Source organism: Astatotilapia calliptera, chromosome 7, assembly GCF_964374335.1.
Source record: "Astatotilapia calliptera chromosome 7, fAstCal68.1, whole genome shotgun sequence".
Taxonomy (NCBI): Eukaryota; Metazoa; Chordata; class Actinopteri; order Cichliformes; family Cichlidae; genus Astatotilapia; species Astatotilapia calliptera.
The window spans coordinates 52,835,245-52,856,127 of NC_137428.1; the positions used below are offsets into that span (position 1 = coordinate 52,835,245).

Below are 20,883 nucleotides of genomic sequence, written 5' to 3' on the forward strand. Positions count from 1 at the left end.
TAGAGTAAGGTGAGACACCACAGGTGAATATGTGAATATAAACAGAACAGATATCACCTTGATAAAATCCCACAATATTATTTACATTACATACAAAAATTTACTATTTCTTCTGCAAGTTTCTAAAATTTTATCGAAATAGACAACAATGTGCATAATAACCAATAACCAATATATAAATCTGAACAATGAATAAATTCCAAATGTTGTAAATTTTATTTTGTTGGTACAAAAATCTTCTTTGATGTTGGAAATCTACTTTTATCCCTTAATGAATAAAAAAATATTTTAAAATAGAGAAAAGTAGAAAAAATGCCATGTTTTTAAGGTATAAACTATTTTATATATATCAGCCTCTAAATGGTATTAAAACAAACTTTAGTAAAATCATTGAGATTACAAAACTAAAAAATGCTTTTCTTGTTTCCAACACCACGCTTCATGCTTACACTGTACTGAAGTAACGGTGCACGAGTCACGGTCATAATCGTTATTTTCGTATACTCTGCCTTAGTGGTGTGTTTTATAGAGCAACCTGAAGCAATTTCTACAATGCTGTGAAAAAGTATTTGCCCCTTTCAGATTTCTTCTTTTTTCTTTTATTTTCTTTTTTGCATATTGTCACACTTACATCTTTCAGATCCTCAATCGAACAATTTTTTTACACTTTTTTTGGAAAGCTGTGTTCACTTTAGCTTGCCACACTTAGGCCTGATTCTTGGCAGATCTGTTAAGTCAATCAAACAGAACCTGTCAACAACCTTCCACAAAATGAAGGAGCCTAAAAGATCTTAAAGAAAGAAAGAAACTTAAAAACAATGAGAAACAAAGTCACTGACATCTATCAGTCTGGAAATGCTTACAAAGCCATTTCTAAGGCTTTGGGACTCCAGTGAACCATGACGAAGGCCTTTATCCACAAATGGAGAAACCTTGGAGCAGTGATAAACCTTCCCAGGGGTGATCGTCCACGAAAATTACTCTGAGAATGCATCTACAAGTCATCCAGGAGGTCACAAAAGAACCCAGAACACTATCTAAAGAACAGAAGACTTTACTCGTTAGATTAAGGTCATGATTCAACAATACAGAGTTCCAAGGAGAAAACCACTGCTGACCAAAAAGAACACAAAAGCTCGCCTCACATTTGCCAAAAAACATCTTGATGACATTTGGGAAAATATTCTGTGGACTGAATAGACAAAGGTTGAACTTTTTGGAAGGTTTGAGTCCTATTACATCTGGCATAAAACTAACACAGCATTTCATAAACAGATCATACCAGCGGATCATACTTCAGGACCTTGACGAACCATAAATTCTGCTGTCTAGCAGAAATCCTGAAGGAGAATGTCAGGCCATAAGTTCATGGCCTGAAGCTCAAGCTCACTTAAGTTATGCAATAAGACAATGATAAGAAACACACCACCAAGTCCACCTCTGAATTGCCCCCCAAAATAAAAATACAAACAAAATGAAGGTTTTGAGTAGTCTGGACTTAAATCAGATTGAGATGCTTTGGCATTATCTTAAGCAGGCCGTTTCCATCCAGTGTGGCTGAACTAAAACGATTCTGCAAAGAGAAGTGAACCAAAACTGCTCCACAGCAATGTGAAAGACTCATTGCCAGGTATCACAAACACTTAATTGCAGTTCCTGCTGCCAGTGGTCACACAACCAATCATTAGTTTTAGGGAGCACTTACTGTTTCACACAGGTCCAGGTTGGTTTGGTTAACCTTTTCCCTTAATAAATGAAATTTTCATTTAAAAGCTGCATTTTGTATTTATGCTTATTGTTAAAATTTATTTGAATATCTGAAACATGAAAGTGTACCAAATATGCAAAAAACTAAGAAATGAAGGAGGACATACTTGGCCATGTTTGATATGGGCCTCAAACATTTTAACAGACAATTTAACAGACAATGCTTCCACAGATACAAGAGGGGAAAGCAGCTTAAAACTGATCAGTGCATATTTTCCTTCAAGTGTGTCAACTTTAAAACATAAAGATCATCAGCCACTAGCCTCAGCATCATTAATCAATGCTTTCACGACCATTGTTCTCTATAAATACAATATAATGCATGTTCAGTGCCGCTGTTGTTGTTGTTCAGAGTTAGGACACTTTGCTTTGTGACTGAAAGCTGTAACTTGGTCATTTGCCCTTTACTTCATTGCTCAGCCGTCTATTTCTGATGAAGAAGTTGGAAGGCTACAAGCAAGGAGTGCTATTTAGAGTTGAAGTTGACACTCGACAAACACTTTTCCACTCCTATTGTTCACACTTTGGCCCAAGCACTGATGCCTTCATGTCAGAAGAAACGTGATATTTGAACACGAAGAAGCAAGGCAGCTTTATTATGCCAAAGTCAATATCTTTTTCATGATTTATGTTGTAAAGTCAAACGTTTTAACTTGTCCTATGTAGCTGTGGTAGCTCATCTTAGGTTTTTATCATTAGCGCTGAGTGAATAAGCCTGGTGATCGAGCCCGATTTGCTTCTTAAATGGCTAGTAATCCTTTTCAGCAGTCAGTTGTAATGTGACAATCAAGCAGCTGCACTCTGGTATGCCTGACAGCTCTCTGACACTCCGCACGGTTCCCCAAGTCCAGGTGGAACTTGGGGAACAGCCCACAGCAAAAACATGACAGTCATCCCAGGAGTCTGGAACTTTCTTTATACTGGGAAACAAGGTCAGGGTGAGTGTTTTTTTAAATATAGATCGCAGTGCCACAGAGCTGAGCCCGTGCCCAAAAATCTCCAGCAGCAGATTTGATTTACAGTGAGCAGCTACGCTGGTAGAAAGAGAAGTTGGTGGGTAGTAGTAGTTACGAGCTCCTGCTGGGCTATAAATCAGTCAAGGCTTATTGTACTTGTCCAGTACATGTTTTGAAGAGCAGACACACTTCATCTCAAGTTTGCTTCCCCCAGGACTGACCAACATAAAGCCCTGGTTTAACATGTACGATGTTCAGCTTTGCAGTGTTAAAAGAAGTATTCACTTTGCCCGAGTGAAAGTAGAGCTAACCCCAATGTAGAGACACTAAAAATATCTCCAGCAAAAGGACTAATTTGATATTTTAGGAAATGTGTGTTGTCATTCGCCCTTTATTCTAGGCTATCTATTTCTGATAAAGGAAGTGGTGACCTATACCACACTTAAGTTTGTAAATACAAAGCTACAGCTATGTCTGTGAAGGAAGAAAGGAAGGAAGAAAGCTACAGCTAGCAGTTGGTTTGGTTACCAAAGGGGTTCTGGTCATTGGAGACTCCATGAACAGGAAGTCACTGGATAAAGACAAATAGTCTAGAATTTAACCCACTTGAAATCACACGCAGATTTATTTTCTTTTAAAGTTTCTAATGACCTTTTAACTTTTACCAACTCGGGAGATTCTGTTATTTTAATATTATTAGACCTCAGTGCTGCTTTTGACACAGTAGATCACAGGATTCTTATCTCTTGACTGGAACAATGTGCCGGAATTAAAGGGCTTGCTTTGGAATGGTTTAAATCCTACTTATCTAATCGTACTTTCTCTGTTAGATTCAGCGACACATTGTCTCCAAAGACGACCCTTTTTTGCGGGGTCCCCCAGGGCTCTATCCTTGGTCCAGTCCTTTTTTCAATTTATATGCTCCCGTTGGGATTTTTAAAAAATATGGAATTTCGTTTCACTGTTACGCAGATGATTCTCAGATTTACCTTCCACTAAAATGAAAATCTGTGAATCCTCTGAAGGGACTGTTTGATTGTCTAGAAGATGTCAAGGCATGGATGGCTCTAAATTTTCTAAATCTAAATGAACAGAAAACTGAGGTCATTGTCTTTGGTCCTTCTGACCATTATGACCATGGCCCCTTAGAAAGTGATAAAAAACCATTTGCAAGAAATTTAGGGGTGATTTTTGACAGCAATTTAACATTTCATAAACAGATAAATAATGTAGTCAAAACCAGTTTCCTTCATCTTCACCTAATTACAAAAGTTAAGCCCAGACACTTCACACCTCCTCTATTCACCCTGCTCACTCCCCCCCACCCCCAACTGCAGTATCCAATACACACTCAACACAAGGCTCCAGCCTGTCTCTCTCAACCACCCAGGTTAGGAGGGAACTGAGGAGGATTAATGGCAAGAAGGCAGCGGGTCCAGATGGCATCAGCTCGAGGGTCGTCAGGTCCTGCGCGGACCAACTGTGTGGGGTGATGGAGCACCTCTTCAACCTGAGCCTGAGGCTGGGAAGAGTCCCACAGCTCTGGAAAACCTCCTGTGTTGTACCAGTGCCAAAAACTTCACACCCCAAGGACCTCAACAGCTACAGGCCGGTGGCTCTGACATCCCACCTGATGAAGACCCTGGAGCGGTTGGTCCTGGCTCAGCTTCGGCGCCTAATAAGCTCATCACTGGACCCACTTCAGTTTGCCTACCAGCCTGGCATTGGAGCGGATGATGCCGTCATTCACCTCCTACATCGTTCCCTCGCTCACCTGGAGACCGCTGGAAGCACTGTGAGAATCATGTTCTTTGATTTCTCCAGTGCCTTCAACACTATTCTTCCCTCGGTTCTAAAGGACAAGCTGGTGAACTCTGGAGTGGACCATCACCTCACTACCTGGATCCTGGACTACCTCACCGACCGACCACAGTATGTGAGGACTCAGGGCTGTGTGTCGGACAGGGTCGTCTGCAGTACGGGGGCCCCACAGGGAACGGTTCTGGCTCCGTTCCTCTTCACCATCTACACTGCAGACTTCTCCCACAATTCCACCCAGTGCTTCCTGCAGAAGTTCTCTGATGACTCTGCAATAGTCGGCCTCATCACTGATGGGGACGACAAGGAGTACAGAGGTCTGACCCAAGACTTTGTGGACTGGTGCCAGCTGAACTACCTCCAGATCAACGCCAGTAAAACCAAGGAACTGGTGGTAGACTTCCGCAGGCACAAGCATTCTCCACTGCAACCACTGAACATCCAAGGTATGGACATTGAGGCTGTGGACAGCTACAGGTACCTTGGTGTTCATCTGAACAATAGACTGGACTGGACTCATAACTCAGACGCCCTCTACAGGAAAGGGCAGAGCAGGCTGTACCTGCTGCGGAGACTCAGGTCGTTTGGAGTGGAGAGCCCACTCCTGAAGACCTTCTATGACTCTGTTGTGGCTTCTGCTATCTTTTATGCAGCAGCATCTCTGCTGGGGACAGGAAGAGACTGAACAGGGTGATCCGAAGGGCCAGCTCTGTTCTAGGATGCCCTCTGGACCCAGTGGAGGTGGTGAGTGACAGGAGAATGGCGGCTAAGCTGTCATCCCTGATGGACAACATCTCCCACCCCATGCAGCAGACTGTGACAGCACTGAGCAGCTCCTTCAGTGGGAGACTGCGGCACCCACGGTGTGGGACGGAGAGATTTCGCAGGTCTTTCCTCCCCACTGCTGTCAGACTCCATAATAAAGACTTTAACTGATCAAGCACACACATCCATACATATGCAATAATACTAAGTGCAATAATCCTTTCTGTCATCGTTGTATTTTTACTCAGTTGTATATAGTATTTGTATTTGTATTCTATTTTTATCTTATTGTATATTTATTTTATTTTATTCTACTGTATATAGTATTTTATTTTATTCTATTCTGTACAGTTGTGTACTGTATTTATTCTTATTGTATTCTAATTTTTGCCTCATAACTTTTGCACTGTCCACTTCCTGCTGTGACAAAACAAATTTCCCACATGTGGGACTAATAAAGGTTATCTTATCTTATCTTATCTTATCTTATCTTATCTTTCTCTGTTTCAGAGATTTTGAGAAAGCGATCCATGCCTTCATCTCATCTCGCCTCGACTTCTGTAATAGTCTCTAGTCTGGTGTCACCTCTTCATCAACTGGCCGACTGCAGCTAGCTCCTAACTGGCACACACAAGCGAGATCATATATCTCCTATACTTGCATCACTACACTGGCTGCCAGTCAGCTTTTGAATTGACTTTAAGATCTTAACACTTGTTTTTAAGTCGTTGCATAGACTAGCCCCTACATATCTTGCTGTCAAAGGAGCTTGCAAAGAAAGCCCCTACATATCTTGCTGATCTCCTAACCTGGTATTCTCCCCCAAGATCCTTGAGGTCTGCAGACCAAATGCTTTTGGTTATCCCTAGGTCCAGATTAAAACACAGAGGAGACCGGGCATTTGCTGTGACTGCCCCCAAACTTTGGAATACATTGCCTTTGATTATCAGATCCTCTCCAACACTGGATACTTTTAAAAGTCGTCTAAAGACCCGTTTTTATTCTCTGGCTTTTGATTCATCATGAGTTTGTTACTATTATTCTTTTTTATGATTTTATTCTCTTTTTATGATTTTATTCTCTTCTAAAATACTATTCTGTTTTTTTTTTATATTTATTGCCTTGTCCATGTTATTGGACAGTACTTTGGTCAACACCTGTTGTTTTAAAACTGCTATATAAATAAGTTTGAACTTTGAACTATTGTTTTTTAAATGATCGGTTGTTTGCCCTAATTTCCCATCTCTGTAAGCTAGCTAGGTGTCACTTCATATTAACTCTACCATAAGAGAGTCTATCTGTTTAGTATTTGTTAAACCTTTTCTCTGACATTAAACAAGGAACAACTATTAAACTCTTTTAGTGGTATATTATAGTTATGCACAAGTGTTACTGTATGTTAGACTATTTATTTTTACTTGTGCAATGATAAATGTTCAGTATTGAGTAAGGGTACTTAGTTACATTTGACCACTGCATACAGTCACTTCAGAAGCTTACCATTAACGAGAAAACTTGCCTCCCACAGCCACCTGTGCAAGCAGAAGGAATAAAGGAAACAAAATAAATGAGGGAAGACAAATCATCTACTGGTATTCAGGCAAATTATCATCTAAGTATTCACAGTGCTTTCTTTTTTCCATATTTTGTTCCAGATGGATCAAATTCATTTTTCACCTCAAAGTTCTTCATACAGTGCTCCATAATGAAGGTGAAGGTGAAAAAAAAAATGCTTGATACATTCTCTGACATGTATTAAAAATAAAAAAATAACATGTACATAAGGATTTACAGCCTTTGCTCAACACTTTATTGAAGCACCTTTGGCAGCAGTTACAGCTTCAAGTCTTTTTCAATATGATCTTAGAGGTTTGGGTCATAGTCCTGGTGGAAAATGAACCTTCGCCCTAGTCCAGAGTGCTTTTGTGCAGCTTATCATCAAGTACATCTCTGTAAATTGTTGCATTCATCTTTTCTCTGACCCTGACTAGTCTCCCAGTTCCTGCTGCTGAAAAACATCCAAAAGGATGATGCTGCCACCACCATGCTTCACTATAGAAATGGCACTGGCCCGGCCATGAGCACTGTCTGGTTTCCTCCAGACATTACTCTTGGCATTCAGGCCAAAGAGTTCGATCTTTGTTTCATCAGAACAGAGAATTTTGTTTGTTGTGGTCTGAAAGTCCTTCAGGTAAGCATATGGCAAACTCCAGGTGGGCTGTCATATTCCTTTTGCTGAGGATTGGCTTCCATCTTGCCACTCATACAGGCCTGATTGCTGGAGTGCTGTAGAAATAGTTGTCCTTCTGGAAGGTTCTCCTGTCTTTATCAAAGTCACCATCGAGTTCTTGGTCAAGTCACTGACTCGGGCCATTCTACCCTAATTTCTCAGATTGGCCGGGCAGCCAACTTTACCAAGAGTCCAAAGTTCTTCATTTACAGGTGATGGAGGCCACTGTGCTCCCAGGGAGCACAGTGGCCTCCATCAGTGGCCAGAGAAATTTCTGCACTTTTCCCCACATCTGTGCTCAATGCCTTAGACTTCATGGCTTGGTTTGTGCACTGTCTAGTATGGGACCTTATATAGACAAGTGTGTGCCTTTCCAAATCATGTCAAATCAACTGAATCTACCACAGGTGAACTCCAGTTAAGTTGTAGAAAGATGTGACAGATGCTCAGGATGCATCTGAGCTCAGTTTTGAGTATTTTTATTTATTTATTATATTTTGTAATAAATTTGCAAGAATTTCAAGCAATCTTTTTTCACTTCGTCATTATGGTGTATCGTGTGTAGAACTTTGAGGTGAAACACAAATAAGACTATAACATGACAAAATGTGGAACGAGTGAATTACTGGAGCAGCCGTGTATCTTATGTTTTTACTTAAGATTCCAAATAAGTAACATCAGCTTGGAGTCACATTTTCACAAATGACCACTTTCACTCATGTATTAGGTAGACTACATCAAGAAAAACAACTATTACCACATCATTGTAAATCCTTTAAAACACTAACATTGCCCCTTCAAAGAACAGTGTCTGTGTCTTTACCTTTCCAGGCGTAGAGCCCTTCTTTGCTTCCCACATGCCACGCTTATTGCCCACATCAGCTGGTTTCACATCCTGTCACAAACAAAATGCACAAAAAGATTGTTAGCCCTGGGAAGTGCCAGAAGAAATATTTAGACCAGCTACTTAAGCAAAAAGTATAGAAAAGAAGAAGCTTTTATCCAAAGAAATTTCTCAGCAGAAAGCACAGAGGTACTATGAGTAAATTGTCTCAAATGTTCTTCTCAACCTACTTTAAATTAAATCAGATAACTGAAAGTGTGACCATTTTTATGGTGAGGAATGAGAAAAAGTAGCAATAACTTGGACTGTCTGTAAAACATTGGAGAGCTTTCCTTATCGGTCCTCTAACAGATTTGAAGGGCTTTATAGAACTGCTTTCATCCTGAGAAGACAGTGATTCCTTAGTAAAGGGTTTAAGTGACATGTTTAAGCAAAGGAGAACTAAAAACTAACATCACATGAAGTATGAAGTCATCAATGTCCAGGGAGTAAATGTACCAAATGATTTCCCTTCAATGGATGCAAATACAGTTCCCAAACATATTTATTAGGCTTCTGGTTATTACTGGTGATATTGGTGAAGTATATGCAAAACCTTTACCAGTTTGACGAGCAGACAAAAAGCAGCAGGAAAAGCTTGAGTGAGGATAGCTGAAGGAAAGAGCACAATTAAAGAGGACAGAAAGGCTGAAAAATACCACTAGCACAGTAAAGACACAGTAAAGATTTAATGCTAATATCCACACATGCACCAGACTGCGGTACAGCTTCAACCCATCAGGGGGAAGTGTTACTGCAAGAGTAACAGCAAGGTTACAGAACTTCTCTGGCCAAGATATTTGATACCAAAGTTATCTTGCTCATAAATTTTGCTTAAGAACAATGTCACACGTCATCTACCAACCTTACTCCCCATGAATGTGTCTCCAGACAGTTTTTACTAGCAGCTGGTGTCTGACTTTAAGAAGAGGACACAGTGCTCACTGACTACCCTAGTACACATTTATTTATGCTATATGACCATAAAGAGAACAAATTAAATCATTAAGTTTCCATCTACTTGTTGTGACATGTCATAATATGTGATAGCTATGAATAGATATGACCCTTTCCTCCTTTTCCAAAGGACACTCAAAGTATGGACTCATCAGTAGGACTAAAACATGCATTTCAGGGAGAGTTAAATGCAAACTGAGATTTCTGTTTGAAAATACTGCAGTTTTCTGGAATATAGGATTTAAATACAAAATAAATTATGTTAAAAGGAAAGGTGTTTCATGGCTCTTCTGTTGTCTGCAATAGATAAATACTTTTTTTTGCTTCTGTACAAAGATTTCTCATGGGTTCCTGGTCAAATAAATTAATTGAAGCTTTTCCCATCATGTGTACAAGAACTCAGAGAAAGCCATGACAGCATATGCTGTTCAGTAAACTCTCCATGTGGTGCTGCTAGACTTAAGACAGCAGCACCGTCCAGCCCTGGAGTGCAGACCCAAAGGCTGCAGCCAACAAAGGACAGGCATGTTGATGTGCAAATGAGCACATCAGCATGTGCAGAATATCAAGGGATTACTCTGCTGAAGACTGGCGTCTGATTTACAATAGTGTGTGGATGTGTGATCACGGCAAGGATTTATCAGGTCTTACTGCGGGCTTTGCTGCTGCTGCTGGTGCTGGCTTTGCAGCTGCTGATGGCGCTGGTGCCGGTGCTGCTGCTGCAGGTGCTGGCGCTACTGTCTTCTCGCCTTCTGCCGGCTTTCCCGTCCAACTGTTGACACGTCCGGTCACACTTCCTTTGATACCGGCCACATCCTGCTGAAGAAACACTTTAAATATGCAATCACACACTAAACCACACTAAGCCTCTTTCTGTCTCATTCTCCGTTACCTTGTTTGCAGGTGAGGGACTTTCAGAGGTGCTGCCCACGTTGCCTTTCTCCCACATACTTTTGATGCTGCGTGTTCCCCCCGTAGGAATATCTGCCACTGGAGACTTGGGAGATTTTACATCTTTGTTTCCCTGTAAAAAGATAATAATAATAATAATGGACTGCATTTATATAGCGCTTTTCTAGGCACCCAAAGATGATTTAGTTACATTTACATGGGCAAACACAGGAGCAAGCTCAGGGACACAAATAACAACATAGATTTAAATTTACCCAAGAACATTAATGTACTTAAGCACAATTTTAAGATAACTGTGCTTCATTTCAATTTATCAATTTTATTCTACTATTTACTGAGATAAAAAGCCTCAAAATGATGATCGGCACTTTTCAGAGCTTTGACATTAGGTCCATGTTGCAATACAAATATAACTAACTGTAACTTTTAATCATTTAGTACCAAGTGAAGAAAATACAGCTTTAAAAAAAAAAAAATTTAATCTACACATATTTAATTTGAAATATACACCCTTCATATGTGTATATTTCAAATTCGCAGGCTAACATTGAACATTTTATCTGCTACATTTACTTAGATAAGATTTTAAATCTTATCTAAATTTAAATCTTGATGGCTCCTCAGTCTTAACAAATATTTACTGTCCAGCTTTTTTTTCCATTACCATTTTAGTCAGACTCACATTAGTTAAAAATAATTATTCTTTCCATCTACAACCTATATTTGGAAGTATTGCTCTGTTCTGGGACCTACCCACCCATCTATGTGCATACATGGAAGTGTGGGTAAGAAAGGCCTGGGACAGGGAGACCACCAGCAAAGATCTCCCAAAGGGTATGGAGCAAAGGAGGAAAAAATTACAACAGACAAACGCTAATCAAGTCAGACACCAGGATGAGCTGGGCTGAAGGTGGGTTGTAAAGCACAAGTAAGCAGGATAAGCAGCTTAAATAGTGGCTGCAATGAGATTTGCCAATAGAACTATTTCCAGGTAATCATTTTGATTTGAAATAGTAAATAAACAGGCATCGCTAATTAAATATGTGTAGATTCTATTGTATTAGGTGGAGAATCTTAATTGGTGTGATTAATAATACCTGTGTTTACCTTCTATTTCATATGAAATAGGTCTACTGGATGTGCTGAATGTGAGTCATTATGAACCGTGGGTTGAGCTTGACTGTGTCATCTGACTGAACTAACACTACACTTCACCTCTCAGCCTGGTTTGACCCATTAATAGAGATGAGTCGATGACACTTAACCATACATAGGATGTGAGACTTGCTCCATTTAAACCATTTACACCAGAAAAATGTGTTTCTCGTGTAGCTGATGCATCATACTCTGACTTCAAATGGACCATCTTAAGGTTGTTGCATTGGTTGCAACTTAAAAGAATATATGTTCAAATAAAACATGACTATTACTGCTACCTTTATTAAGGATGGTGATTAATATTTAACATAGAGATCAGCTCTCACCTGGATGGCAGAAGTGTATTGTTCCATTCTGTTGCCAATCTTGGAGACAATAGGAGTGTGTGACACTCTGGCTGTGGTGCTGCACAGATGAACCAGGCACTGGGCATTAGTAAAAGCCACCAACCACTTATTTATCGTTTTCTCTTGTACTGGAAAAAAATCTTTTTTGTGGCTTACCTTTTCTGGGCTGATTTACTGAGGAATTCTGCCTTCTCCCCAATCTGCACAAAACAATGTGGATTTTTACACCAAGTAGCGTTTCAAAGCCACAAATCACATTCTGCAACTCAATTCAATTCTATTTATATAGCGCCAAATCAGAAGAACAGTCAGGAAGGGGCAGCAATCTGCCATGACCGGTCAGTGCTGTGAGGTGGGGGGACACGACAAAAGACACACTCTACAAAAAAAGCTATGGTAGCATTGCACCACAAGGTGTCATTATTTTTTTTAATCAATAGCATACAGCTTATATCAGTGGAATTAAAACCAGAACTTGATAAGGGAATGCCAAATGAACAAAAACAGTAGTCAGGAAAAAATGTTTGACCATAAAGGGAGAACAACAATATCTGTGCTCCACTTCGCACAAAGCATGGAAACAGGGGGAAACAGGTTGGCTGGCTCTGTCATCAAGTAACAAAATGAACCAGGCAGCACTCCAAATCATCTCACAGTATGTGAGAAAACCTAGATTTGAAAATGAAACAGTGTGTTATTCGCTTAGTACATGTCGTTGAGTCTCTGGTTGCCTTCCAACCTCATGGTGACAAAAAAAAAAAACTCAAGGAATTTCTTTCAATTACATAAAAGTTTATAAAAACCAGATACATTATTTATACAAGACAGCTATATTTTACGGCCTGTACTATTACAGTGTCACTATTTTCAAGAGTTTACTCACACAAGTTATAATAAAAGCATTTTTCTCTATTCAGCTGGGTTTTCAGATATCTGGCTATGACTTCAAAGTTTGTTATTATTATAGTGCTCAAAGTATAATAAAGCATTTATTTAAATTACTCTAAAAATATACACAGACACTTTTTGTTTCTACTGTGGATAAGTGGCCATATGTTTAGCTGGCTTTGCAGGATCTGGGCAAATACAACCGAGACTGTGTGTGTAAACTCAACTCAGTGAACCTTGTGTGACAACTAAGCCGTACGAACCAATTCTCAGACACTCACCTTAGAGGAGCCTTTGGGACTGATAGTAAAGGTTGGTTTTGTAGACCCCTCCTCCATCTGTTTCTTCTTCTCTGCAGCCTCCGCCCTCCTTTTCTCTATTTCTTCCTTCATCCTCTTTCTCTCCTCCTGTTACAAAAGCCCCATTTTGCTGTCACATTTCTGTAGCCACACATATGATAAATAGCACATATCCAAACCCATGCACTGTCTTAAATTGGTATATTTAACCCCTGAATGTCAAATAACACATCCTCGCCTGCTCCTTGGCTTTCTTTTCCTCTAGCGCCTGTTTCCTTTGCCTCTCCTCTTCCTCGAGGATCTTCTTCCTCTCCTCTCTCTTCCTCTTCAGCTCCTCCAGCTCTGCCTCGGCACCCTGCTGCTTCTGCTTCATCTTCTCAAACTCCTCACTTTCCGCATTGTTTCGTCTGCGCTTCAGCTCTTGCAGTTTTCGCTCAGCCTCCTGTCGCTCCAGGTCTTCTGCTTTAGTGGAGGGCGGATTGTCCCTGCTCGCAAACAGGCACAGTTTATTTAATTCACATGTTAAAATATGCAGATTAGACTTAACAGTGATCAAAATCATTGACTGTCTATAAGCAGTGGTCCCATTACATTGTGGAGACAGTTTGCCAAGATGTACCTTGATGTCTTTTCTGTTTTCTTTAATTTACTTTCAATGACAGCTCCATTCTGTTTGGTTGGTTCAATCTTTCAAAAAAGACGGGAAAAGAAAAGTTTTTCTTCCATAAAAGAAAAATAAACACATATTGAATATTGACAGCTAGTATTGTTTTACCTTCTCCTTAAACCCAAATCTCTTCGGCTTCTCCTCCTTCACACGAAGATGTGAAAATAAGAGAGAAAGAAAAGATCAGCAAGCATCCAGTGTTACACACACACACACACACACACACACACACACACACACACACACACACACACACACACACACACACACACACACACACACACACACACAGGACAAAGGCCATCAAACAATAGTGGAGTACTGGTAGTGAATGCAAAGCAGATGTAAGCTAAAGAGCTATGACACTGCAGCATCCTTGATATCACCACCTCCAGCAAAACACTGCGACTGCACTGGGATCTGTGACCAAACCACAAAACCACATCACACAGCAAAGCAAGAACAAACCCACATAAATAAAGAGTGTTTTTTTACTTTGCAAATAGTTACATTAACACAAAAGTCCCACAAATCCCATCAATACCTCCTCTTTCTTCTTCTTCTCTTCCATCTCTCTCTTTTTGCGCTTATCCTCTTCCTCTTTTTTCTTCTTCTCTTCAGCCTCCTTTTTCCTTTTTTCCTCCTCTACTTTCTTCTTCTCTTCCACTTCCCTTTTTCGTCTCTCCTCCTCTTCTTTCTTCCTTTGTTTCTCCTCTTCCTCCTTTTTCTTCTTCTCTTCCATTTCCTTCTTTCGTTTTTCCTCTTCTGCTTTCTTTTTCTTTTCTTCCATTTCCCTTTTCAGTTTTTCCTCTTCCTCTTTCTTCTTCTTTTCCTCCAGCTCCTTTTTTTGCCTTTCCTCTTCCTCTTTTCTCAGTCTCTCTTCCACCTCGGTGTTCTGCTTCTCTTCCTCTTCTTTCTTTTGTCTCTCTTCCAGCTCTCTTTTCTGTCTTTCCTCCTCTTCTTTTTTCATTTGTTCCTCCATCTCTTGTTTTTGTTTTTCCTCTTCCTCTTGTTTAAGCCTCTCCTCAGTTTCCTTCTGTTGTTTTTCCTCTTCTTCCTTCTTTCTCCTTTCCTCCTCCTCCCTTAGTGTCTTTTCTTCCTCCTCCTTCTGGAGTTTTTCCTCCATTTCCCTTTTTTGTCTTTCTTCCTCTTCTATCCTCCGCTTTTCTTCCATTTCCTTTTGATGCTTTTCTTCTTCTTCTTGCCTCTTCTTTTCTTCTTCTTCTTCATTGTCAACACCAGGCGCAGGCTCATCTTCAGCATCTTTATTTTCTAAACCTGGCTCCTCAGTGTCCACCTCTGTTGCTGCAGCCTTCTCCTCAGTCTCTTCCTACAAAAACAAATTAAATTTACTTCCCGTCAGTTTTATGGAGTTGGATTAATGAGTCTAAAAGAGGTAAAAAGACATAAAACTCTACCTCATTTTCTGTTGTTTGTGTTCTTGATTCTTCAACAGATTCCTGACAATCACAACAAAAATAAATCAATTAATCAATAAAAAAAATCACAATATAAAAACTTTTTTCCCCAGTAAATACATTATAATTTATAAAACAAACAAAAAGGCTGAAACACATCTTACCTTCTCGTCCTCCTTTGTGTCTTCTTCTTCTTTCCTCCAAGAGTTAGTATCAGTTCTCGTCACCTCCTCCTGGGCAGATTCCTCCTCCTTCTTCTCCTCCTCCTCCTCCTCCTCCTCTGTATTTTGTTGCCTGCTGATGCTGATGAAAGTCTGCTCTTCCAATGTGACGTCTGTGCCATTGGTGGTGCCAATTGTGGGATCGAGCTCCTTCTGTCTCTCCATGGCCTCCTTCATCCTCTTTTGCCTGCGTTCCTCCCTTCTGGCGAGGCGCTCCAGCAAAGCTTGATCATCATCTGCCCCTTCGCTTACGGCCGTGGAGGACTCTGTCTCTGTCACGCTGAAAAATTAAAGAACAAAAACAAAACACCAAAGATTAAATTCAATCAAAGTCGAACCTCAAAATCTTGGCTGCTATCAAATGTTTTGGTCTGATCAAGTGTGATGAACCCACAAGTCTTTCTGAGTGGAATTTTCTCCTGTGGCTAACCAGCGAAAACATCAATCCAAGAACCTCACAACCGCTGGAGCTTTCCAAATATTAAGGCTGGAGGGCTTTATCAATACCAAACACTTAGATAGGCTGTAGAGCTGCTGCGTTTTTCTTTTTCTCTCTCTCAGTGACGCTTACGCAGGAACAAAAAAGCATTTGAATAAAATTAAATGAAAAAACACTTTTTTGTTTTTTGTGACACAGTTAATTTGTGCAATAGGCCAAGGTAATAAAATGTGCTGCTTTTATACACAACAATTCAACTTGTGTGTAAATTTATTTTTCATACGTCAAAAAAAAGTTTTTTTCATTAAGAAAACCCCTAATGGGAAGTTACTTATTTAACCTCATTCTAGATGATGGCTACACATCTTACCTGTTAGTGTCGATCACCTCAGTCGTACCAGATTCCTCTGAGTCTTTCATCTTCTTTCTCTCCTCCCTTGCGCGTCTCCTTCGCTCCCGAGCCTCTTCCTCATCATCATCATTGGTGTTACCTGTTCTGAAAGAGCACATGTGCAGAATTACAGTCTTTTGTTTAAAATGCATTTTAGTTTTTTGGGTTAAACCATGAAAACACGTCAATCCACGTGAAAGCTACTTTGGCTTAATGGCAGCTTTTGTGCTAAAATATCACTGTCTAGTGTTAATGGCTAAAACACCCAATGAATCCAAGGTCCACTATTGATGAGCTGTCTTTAAAAATTATACTCTAGATCAGATTTCTAATCCCTAAACCTAACCAAGGAAGTTAAAAGAAGCAGAAAATAAAATTGGTATAATTTGTGATAAAAGGCCCGAAACACCCTGTGAAGTTAAGCCACAACTGATGATGTGTCCCGCTGGTAAAGCTTTCAGGCTGCCTTTCTTCATAGTAGCCATCCCTCAAGACTTTCTTCATTTGAAGCAATGCATTATCAGAGATTGTAACATCTAGTCCTTTATTGAATCTGTAAATGCCTTGGTTTGGAGTTTGTGATATAGTTTCGGCTCATGTTTTGTTTTTTGTTTTTTGCCTATCACTTTGCTTGTGTATGCCTATTAGTTTAACTTCCTGTCTCTGTCTTTTTACTACACGTTTGCCTACGTGAGAATGCTGGATCGTTCCCAATGGTACTTTCCTCTTCTAGTATTTGTACTAGTATTAAAAGCTGACTGCAAATTCACTTTGACGCTGTATAGATGAACAGATGAAAACAAATTATGGACCTAACTGTAAATGCTTTGAGCTCCATGGACCTCGTGGTTGTGCCTACTTTACTTGTGACACACTATGACATGTTATGTAAGGCTTTAGTGTAGAGTGGAGTTTCCCATACACATTTTATTTTATGTTTTTAAGAAACCTAAAGTGACAAAACAAGTGTTTTTCCTGATAAAAATTTAAAAAACTTCACATAAATCAAAAACACAATTTCCTCCAAAAGAAATATGTGATATGTGACATTTTTATGTTGACCACATGAGAAGCTAAAGCCATACCATCTAAAGCTGATTTTAAAAGACACGATGAAGATTTGAGATACCACAACTGAGAGGAAAATAGTCTATAAGAAATAATTATAAACACACGTGCTACACATGCAAATGTCACATCCAAGAAGATGCGTGTACTTCAAAAGACTGGCTCACTTGGGACTTAATACTACAACATGTAATATATGAAAAAGGGAGAAAAAGCAACAGAATAGGGATGCAGAACAATGCTGTTCCTCTCCATCAACCCCATATCTCCTGTCAGTGACTTTCATCCAGCTTTGAATGCTTCCACAGTTAATCTTTCAACATGCCTGGGAGTATCTTTTTAAGTATTACCAGGCTTTATGAGACAGAGAGGGAGCTTGAAATGGTCCATTGATAGCACACGGGTATTATTTCCCTCTGCTCTTCCTGAATCTGCGAGGCAATCTTTTACAGATGTTGCGAGAGGTGGAAGGCAACCGCAAGAATCCTTTCTGTCTTTAAAACAGCAACAAAGACCCAAATGAGGCGGAAAGCCAATAAATCCACAGGCAAAGATTTCTCCAAGTGGCACGGATCACCTAGAGAAATCAGTGAGGAAGCAATCCAATTAGAGAGAACCCCAGCCCAAACTTAGAAGCTTCCTGACTGAGTGCTGTCAAAATGTCACAGTTAAATTTCAGACAACCAGCCCGAGGGACACGAAGCATAATAAATGAGGGGAAATATGATGGGAGCTACTTGGCTAACAGAGGTGCTGAGTGAAATGAAGGAAAGAGGCTAAAAAGCTCAGCTCAAGCAGTGTAAGTCTGAAGCCCTCGGAGCAGGCTATTATGCACTGGAATAAAAATGACAGTCAAAACATTCCAGTGTCGGCAGCGTTTGGAGAGGAACTGGAAGGCATAAAAGGAAGGGCAGGCTGGTTTGGCATGGCCGGCTGTGAGAAAATTGCAAGGAATGCTCTTCGTTGCTTGGGCACTGATGGCACATCTGATATGACAGCACCCGACTGGAAAAAGCACAACATGCTGGGCTATGTTTGGACATCTTGATTATATGATCACATAAAGGATTAAAGTGATCATAATCTTTTCAAATCCATTCAGAGAGTAAAATGCAGTGACCGCAGTGTTTGATCATCAGTTTAATTAGCTCTGCGATTAAACACTTCTGACATCTTTAAGTGTCAGCATCTCTCACTTTGTTTCTACTCCACCTGAGGTCACAGCAAGTACAAACCTTCTACTTTACACCACTGGGGTGGATATCAGCACCATCTTTTAAACATTATTGTTTAATTTACTGAGCACATGAAAGAGACTGAATGAAACAACAGAGAATGAAAGGTAAACCCAAACAGCAGCACAGATGACGGTCCCCTTAATGAGCTCAGGATAGTGTGGAGATCATTGGGCCATTATCGGCTCTTCCTTCTGCTCCGTGTGGAGACAAAAAACTCCATCATGCATCCTTCCATACATCAAACAACATATAGTATGCATATATAGAAAGGCCTGCTCACTGAGCATGTGTCCATGAGACGAACCAATCATCGGAGGGCACAGAAGAACGATCAGAAGAGGAACATCTTGTTTAATGTTTTCAGAATGGCTCACTGCACCCAAGGGTTTAAAAGTGTCACCACAGATGTGACTGGGAAACAGCTGCTGTTTAAAAACTAAAAAAAAAAGTGTGTGTGTGTGTGTGTGTGTGTGTGTGTGTGTGTGTGTGTGTGTGTGTGTGTGTGTGTGTGTGTGTGTGTGTGTGTGTGTGTGTTCGGAGTGGGTGAGTAGGCCCTGCTAATCAAATATAAAATCTATCCGGTTTGTTTTGTGAGCCGACACAAATACTTTGCATGCTAACAATGCTATTGAGGCTTTAATTCAAGATGATGTGGTGTAAGATGTTCTGATATTCACAGTGCATTCACCCTTTTTTTGTGAGTTTCACTTGTAATTTTAAGTCTGCATGCTCAGGACTGTGTCTTTTGTGTGTGTGTGCATGTGTTGTTTTGCGCAGGTTTTACAGGATTACTCACTTTTCAGCTTCAAGGCGCATCTGCTCTCTCCTTTGCCTCCTCAGCTCCATGCGGCGGTCAAAGTCGTCATCCATGGTGGCCAAAAGGTTCTCCTTGCTTTCTCACTAAAAGACACAAGTATAATGTCAGCATGAGTATCCTAAGTTAAATGAAATGGACATTTACTTTTTAATGCACATGTAAAAAAAAAGTTTAAACTCAATTAACAGCAGCTTGTAGGGTCCAGATTAACAGACACACATTGCAATATGACAAAGGGCCCACCCAAACTTTTTTTAACATATGAAAAAATCAATAAAAACTTCTGTCTGCTGGTTTACAATACCTTAGCAATAGCGAAAGTTTAATCCACGGACAACAGAGACTCCTCTCCTGTCATATATCAGCTCCCACAGTCTGGTTTATATCTCAGTCCTTCTGCAGCGCAAAAAGAATTCCTGCTTGTCTTTGCAGTGACTACAACTACCAGAAAAGGCAAAGCCTGCCTCTCTGCTCTCCTCTTTTTCTTTCTCAGCCTCCCTCCTCCTCAGGCAGACTCCTGCTCGCTCCCTCTGACTCTCACTTTTCCCTCCCTGATTTCTGAATTTGGACTTAAACTTTGTCTTATTCTGCTTACTGTACCTTGTCTGCTTTATCTAGCTTATGTCAGATGTGTCGGTTTTAATTTATAAAGGTTTCCACAGAATTATTCCGTGCTTCTAAAACGCTATTCACTGCACAACACTTACTGGTCACAGGACAGCTTTGCAGTGCGCAGTGGTTTATATTTCAGCAATTAGCCTGGCATGACGTTGGTTTTCAGTTGCCAAAGAAAAAAAAATGCCATTAGCCTTTTAATTACTTTTTTCCAACTAATAATTACTATAATGAATAATATTTGTAATTACTGGCTCTGTACTGGACAGATACATTTGTTATTAAATAGAGGAAGAAGAGTGCAATTTTTTCTCTCTCATTAAATTATTCAAACATGTTTGACTCCTCGTGTTTCCCTATGCTGTTATTGTAGTTTCATTGAAAACAGATAAAGAGATCCAGTGGGAAACGCAATCTACAAACAGGTTTCTTTGAACTTCAGAGGCGGGGCATTCCTGTGCATTTAAAAGGTAATTAGAGTTTCCAGCATCACAGATAAAATCATAGTTCTTGTAAAAGGTTGCCAAAGCTTATAATCTACAATCAACTGTTCAGCTAGATCAATCAACTGAAAACCAAAGCCCCCATTTTAGTAATAATAAAGCTGTAATCTGGCCTGCAGGGTTTCCCAAAGCTCACTAACGTCATACAGCCTGTGCCCAGTAACTAATTGCTAGTCTTTCTGGCTTAGAGAAAAGAACTGAGGGTTCATTTAAATGCACAGACTTAGATAAAATGGCTTCTTAGGCTGACACAAAATCCTTCATTTATAGCAGTTTTTGTGTCCACAGTGTCCTCCCACTACAGACATGGATGCTAAGGTAACTGATGGTTCTTGGCTGAAAATGTGAGTGTGAGGGGGAACTTTTGTGTGTGTGAGTGTCTGGCAGTCCTGTAGGAACCTGTCTAGTGAAATCCTGCTTCTACTCCACTGTCATCACATCCCTGGTTGGTTAAAATAGCTGAAGGACAGCAAATTATTGAAAAGTTAGGGAATAAACCAAAGTATATATTTATAAATGGGCTGCT

The 20,883-nt window shown here is 40.1% G+C and overlaps 1 protein-coding gene across 4 annotated transcripts in view; it reads right to left on the bottom strand.

Moving 5' to 3' along the window:
* Positions 1-20,883, bottom strand: part of LOC113024954 (uncharacterized) — a 33,039-nt gene that overhangs the window by 848 nt on the left and 11,308 nt on the right. For 2 of the 4 annotated variants that reach the window (XM_080303825.1, XM_080303827.1), the window contains exons 1-16: positions 19,544-19,730; positions 19,219-19,322; positions 16,096-16,221; positions 15,230-15,566; positions 15,066-15,107; positions 14,192-14,977; positions 13,756-13,791; positions 13,600-13,667; positions 13,219-13,465; positions 12,963-13,088; positions 11,950-11,993; positions 11,773-11,851; positions 10,269-10,400; positions 10,028-10,195; positions 8,360-8,431; positions 6,807-6,838 (exon numbers count right to left, since the gene is read on the bottom strand). In XM_080303825.1, coding sequence (XP_080159951.1) covers positions 6,809-6,838; positions 8,360-8,431; positions 10,028-10,195; positions 10,269-10,400; positions 11,773-11,851; positions 11,950-11,993; positions 12,963-13,088; positions 13,219-13,465; positions 13,600-13,667; positions 13,756-13,791; positions 14,192-14,977; positions 15,066-15,107; positions 15,230-15,566; positions 16,096-16,221; positions 19,219-19,292 — 2,367 coding nt within the window. In that variant the 5' untranslated portion in view covers positions 19,293-19,322; positions 19,544-19,730 and the 3' untranslated portion in view covers positions 6,807-6,808. Of the gene's footprint in view, positions 1-6,806; positions 6,839-8,359; positions 8,432-10,027; positions 10,196-10,268; positions 10,401-11,772; positions 11,852-11,949; positions 11,994-12,962; positions 13,089-13,218; positions 13,466-13,599; positions 13,668-13,755; positions 13,792-14,191; positions 14,978-15,065; positions 15,108-15,229; positions 15,567-16,095; positions 16,222-19,218; positions 19,323-19,543; positions 19,731-20,883 lie in introns of those variants that run through there. The other 2 variants (XM_080303828.1, XM_080303826.1) reach the window with 2 other exon arrangements.